This window comes from Thamnophis elegans, chromosome 3, assembly GCF_009769535.1.
Source record: "Thamnophis elegans isolate rThaEle1 chromosome 3, rThaEle1.pri, whole genome shotgun sequence".
Classification (NCBI taxonomy): domain Eukaryota; kingdom Metazoa; phylum Chordata; class Lepidosauria; order Squamata; family Colubridae; genus Thamnophis; species Thamnophis elegans.
This window is the reverse complement of record NC_045543.1, coordinates 142,853,863-142,859,862: the sequence shown is the minus strand read 5'-3', so window position 1 is coordinate 142,859,862 and position 6,000 is coordinate 142,853,863. Positions and strand designations below refer to the sequence as shown.

General features: G+C 40.5%; 1 protein-coding gene across 1 annotated transcript in view; it reads left to right on the top strand.

Annotated features, from left to right (window-relative positions):
• Positions 1-841: 841 nt before the first annotated feature.
• The window catches only part of SETBP1 (SET binding protein 1), a 270,644-nt gene continuing 265,485 nt past the window's right edge, over positions 842-6,000 (top strand). The window contains 1 exon segment of the mRNA XM_032214574.1: positions 842-1,484. Coding sequence (XP_032070465.1) covers positions 987-1,484 — 498 coding nt within the window. The 5' untranslated portion in view covers positions 842-986.

Genomic DNA, 6,000 nt, shown 5'->3' with positions numbered 1-6,000 from the left:
TAAAGTCATTGGGGAAGCCAGCGGGAATTCAATGGGGAGTCCTAGGTTGCTCTGAAGCTGCTGCACACAGCACAAGCAAGGCTGGGCTCGGAGAGATTACTCTAGATGGCAAGAGAACATTCGTGTATGGTATGCAGGTGGTTGCCGTGTTCTGTTTTCTTCTCGGACCTGATGATTAGCCATGATCTCAGTTGCAAAAGTGAGACCCTCAATGGTTGCTATGATGGGTTGATCTCCATAACGGAGTAGTTGAGGAGCCATGGTGGCGCAGTGGTTAGAATGCAGTACTGCAGGCTACTTCTGCTGACTGCCAGAGGCCAGAGGTTTGGCAGTTCGATTCTTCCCAGGCTCAAGGTTGACTCAGCCATCCATCCTTCCAAGACAGATAAAACAAGGACCCATATGGTTGGGGGCAATAGGCTGATTTTGTAAACCGCTTAGAGAAGACTGTAAGGCACTATGAAGCGGTATATAAGTGGTATATAAATCTCAGAGCTGTTACTATTAACCAAAACTGAATAGGTAGAATGGAATAGAATGATTCAGTTAACAATCGCAGTGATTCGCTTAATGCTGTGTCAAAAAAAAATGCTTGTAAAATGGGCAAAACTCACTTAACAACTTCCTCCTTACCACCTTCCCTTTTGGGATCAGTTGTGATGATAAGGTGAGGACTTTCTGTAACTAAAATGTCTATTGACAGCAACATAATAATAATTCTTTATTGTCAGTGCACCACCTATGCACAATGACATTGGTTGAATCCAACCTGAAAATTTCAAGTTTCTCATCTCCCTTTTTTTGTTCCCATTAGTTGCAGATCTGAGAGTTTTTGACTTCCTTCCTGTGGTCCGACCTTTCCACCTCTAAGAAAAGCCAAGTGGAATTTTGCCTTCTCTTCTGGGGGGGGGAAGGATCCCCTTGTCTTCAGTTCGGTCTCCTCTGCTCTCCGCCCCCATAAACTTTTCAGAGACTGGGGGATTGCTATGGAGCCCAGGGAAAATTTAGGCCCTTCCCGGCCGAGAGGAAGTGAGACGGACTTCTTGGCATCTACCATTACTTCTGCCAAAGCTCCTTCTGCCCTTGCAGGATCCGGGGAGATCCTGCTCTCTACGTCCAGCTCTGCGAAAGGGATCTCGGGGAGCGGGGATCACCATCGTATGGAAATTGAGGAAGAGGATGAGCTGTGCTCCAGGAGGGATGTGGATTCGATTTCCAACGCTGACAGTGAAAAGTGGGTAGCCGGCGATGGTCTGGAGGAACAAGAATTCTCCATCAAGGAGGCCAACTTCACCGAGGGAAGCTTGAAGTTGAAAATCCAGACCACCAAGAGGGCCAAGAAGCCCCCCAAAAGCCTAGAGAACTATATCTGCCCTCCAGAGATCAAAATCACCATTAAGCAATCTGGGGAGCCCAAACTTTCAAGAGGTGGGAAAAACAGCAAAGCCTCCAGAGAAGAAGACCACGCTCACTCCAAAAAGAAGGTAAGGGAGCATCTCTTCTTCTTCTTTTGCTTGGGATGGAGATGGGGAAGGATGGGTGTTTCTTCTGGACATTTGTTTTTAGAGAGGGTGAAAGGGGGCATTGTCTTCAGGAGCTCCAATTTTTCCACTAGGGAAGTTCTCATGGACTTTGGTGAGAGATGGGACCTTTGGTTCAACGTGAACGAAATCTAGGTGTTCCTTCTTGACTTCGGTTTTCACAGAGGATGTAAAAGGGCATTGTCTCCAGGAGCTCCAATTTTCCCGTGAGAGAAGTTCTTGTGGGCTTTGGTGAGAGATGGGACCTTTGGTTCAGTGGGAATTAAATCTAGGTGTTCCTTCTTGACTTCTGTTTTCACAGAGGGTGAAAAGGTGCATTGTCACCAGGAGCTCAAGGAGCCTTTTTTTCCATGAGGGAAGTTCTTAAGGGCTTTGAAGAGAGATGGAGGAATCCCGTGTTTGGTTCAGTGTGAACAAGATGAAATCTGTGTCCCTTCTGAACAGGGGTCTTTGCAATTCTCCTCTGTACTGCTTGGTGACTCCGTGTATGGGTCATAACTTCTGCCTATTAGCCCTGAGACTGAGTTTGAATTGTTTGGATACACCTCCTTGGCTTGACTGGATCCAGTTCTTAACTCAGTCTAAGCCCAAAGAGACGTATCTCTTCTCCAGGTTAATAGACATGAGTTAGAACAATTATCTGATGGAGTTTTCAACCAAACAACTAAAAAGTATTGACAACTTCTAAATTTCTTCAAGCCTGCCAAAATTCCATTGAAGCGTCTGAACAGTCACCAGATCACTAGAGGCCATTTCGCAGTAAGCCTAGTCTGGCGGCCTCTCTAACGTACGCCACCGGCAATCCAGATAACTAGTGACTCCCCAACCGCAGTAATAGCTTCCCGCGAACGTGGGGAGCCCATCTTATTGCTTGCTTCCCTGCTGCACCGCTCACCCTTAGGCGCGATTGTACAGCCCGATCCGACTATTTCGTTGTCTTCTCGGCGCACCTTTCTCATTCAAGCGCGAACGGAGGTTTGAGAATTCCGGCCATAGCAAGAGGGATCAGGGGGCTGCTTAAGAGCTTTGGAGAGAGACGGGGAATCCCGTCTTTGGTGTGAACAAGATGAAATCTGCGTCCCTTCTGAACGGGGGTCTTTGCAAATCTAAACATGGGACAACAGGTGGACTAGATAAACAGATGGAAGAGCGGGAGGGGGGGAGGAGGGGACGTCAAAAGACAAGGACCAGATGCTATTAGCATAAGACTCTCGGAGGTCTCCTGCAGACCAGATGCTTTGCCGATTGGGGGTGGGGTGGGGTCAGCTTAAGGCGGTTTCGAAGAGTTGTTTGCAGGACAATATAAGGGCCCGCTCACAACAAAGAGGAGGCCTTGAAACCGGAAGACCTCACAGAGTTTAAAAGCTACCCCCCTAATTCCCCCCTCCCCTGTGCCTTGCTTAATAGCCCACCTCTCCTTTTTTTAATTTTACTTTTGCTTTTCATCAGAGCAAGTTCTAAGGGGACGCTTTGGGGACAGCTAGACAGCAGTTTTTCCAAAGAAGCATCACTCTTTTGCAAAATTAGCATAGTTTTAGTTCTGTGTGGGTGAGAAGGATTTCTTTTTGGGGGGGGGGGGGGGGCGAAACCGAGATTTGCAACTGGGTTAGCGTCAGCACCGCTCTGATGTGTCCCTTTGGTCTTTTTCATGGACTTGGAATTTAGAGACAGGTGAAGGAATCTAGTTTAGATTTGTTTGTCTGGGAGGCAAGAAACTCCTGAGAGAATCTTGTTCTGATTAGGCAAGCCACTCGAAGGGAAGGTTGCAAGTCACTTTACAGATTGTGAATTTTTGGGTGCCCCGTTTGTGTGTCCAGTGATTCAAATGGAAATTTGAAACATTCAAAAACGAATGTTCCTGCAATTTGAGGAAAGATATGCCCTAAATATTTGCTGATTTGTTTGGTGGATGGAAATATACAGTGTGTGTGTGGGGGGTGGGGGTGGGTGTGTGTATAAACATACATACATACATATATATATTTGTTTTCTGAAGTTTTCGCGGGTGTTAGTATGTAGGTCTTTGGTTATTCGGGTTTTCTCCCGCGTAAAATTGGTTTCTTGGCGACGTTTCGACAAAGTCTCATTCGTCACTTTAAACCCCTCCTATCCTTACATGAAACACAAACCCCCAACCAATCAGAACACACCTCCACCCAATCAGAACACAGCCAAGCTCCCACCCAATCAGCTCAAACCCCGACTGGCAGTTAAAAGGAAGAAACAGCCGAGATCTCACATTGCTCCTGGAAGCACGAAGCCTGAAGATGACGAATGAGACTTCGTCGAAACGTCGCCAAGACACCTCCAATTTTACGCGGGAGAAAACCAGAATAACCAAAGACATATACATACATACATACATACATACATACATACATACATATATATACACACACAGACACACACACATACATGGTGGGATTCATGTACCTTCACTACCGGTTCGCAAATGTGAGTGCGCATGCGCAGAAGGTCATGCATTACGTCGGGGTGGGTGGGTGGAGTTTCCAGCTACGGTAAGAACTGGCTGAATACTACCTCTGCGATGTGTATATATGTATATGTACAGACACACATACACAAACACATGTGTCTGTCTGTCTGTCTGTCTGTCTGTCTATCTATCTATCTATCTATCTATCTATCATCTATCTATCTATCTATCTATCTATCTATCTATCTATCTATCTATCTATCTATCTATCTATCATCTATCTATCTATCATCTATCTATCTATCTATCTATCTATCTATCTATCTATCTATCATCTATCTATCTATCTATCTATCTATCATCTATCTATCTATCATCTATCTATCTATCTATCATCTATCTATCTATCTATCTATCTATCTATCTATCTATCTATCTATCTATCTATCTATCTATCTATCTATCTATCTATCTATCTATCTATCTATCTATCTATCTATCTATCTATCTATCTATCTATCATCTATCTATCTATCTATCTATCTATCTATCTATCTATCTATCTATCATCTATCTATCATCTATCTATCTATATCTATCTATCATCTATCTATCTATCTATCTATCTATCTATCTATCTATCATCTATCTATCTATATCTATCTATCATCTATCTATCATCTATCTATCTATCTATCTATCTATCTATCTATCTATCTATCTATCATCTATCTATCTATCTATCTATCTATCTATCTATCTATCATCTATCTATCTATCTATCTATCTATCTATCTATCTATCTATCATCTATCTATCTATATCTATCTATCATCTAGCTATCTAGCTATCTATCTAGTTAATCTATCCAGCTAATCTGTCTGTCTGTCTGTCTGTCTGTCTGTCTATCTATCTATCTATCTATCTATCTATCTATCTATCTATCTATCATCTATCTATCTATCTATCTATCTATCTATCTATCATCTATCTATATCTATCTATCATCTATCTATCTATCTATCTATCTATCTATCTATCTATCTATCATCTATCTATCTATCTATCTATCTATCTATCATCTATCTATCTATCTATCTATCTATCTATCTATCTATCTATCTATCTATCATCTATCTATCTATATCTATCTATCTATCTATCTATCTATCTATCTATCTATCTATCTATCTATCTATCTATCATCTATCTATCTATCATCTATCTATCTATCATCTATGTATCTATCTATCTATCTATCTATCTATCTATCTATCTATCTATCTATCTATCTATCTATCTATCATCTATCTATCATCTATCTATCTATCTATCATCTATCTATCTATCTATCATCTATCTATCTATCTATCTATCATCTATCTATCTATCATCTATCTATCTATCTATCTATCTATCTATCATCTATCTATCTATCTATCTATCTATCTATCTATCTATCTATCTATCATCTATCTATCTATCTATCTATCTATCTATCTATCTATCTATCTATCTATCATCTATCTATCTATATCTATCTATCATCTAGCTATCTAGCTATCTATCTAGTTAATCTATCCAGCTAATCTGTCTGTCTGTCTGTCTGTCTATCTCTCTATCTATCTATCTATCTATCTATCTATCTATCATCTATCTATCTATCTATCTATCTATCTATCTATCTATCTATCTATCTATCATCTATCTATATCTATCTATCATCTATCTATCTATCTATCTATCTATCTATCTATCTATCTATCTATCATCTATCTATCTATCTATCTATCTATCTATCTATCTATCTATCATCTATCTATCTATCTATCTATCTATCTATCTATCTATCATCTATCTATCTATATCTATCTATCTATCTATCTATCTATCTATCTATCTATCTATCTATCTATCTATCATCTATCTATCTATCATCTATCTATCTATCATCTATGTATCTATCTATCTATCTATCTATCTATCTATCTATCTATCTATCTATCTATCTATCTATCATCT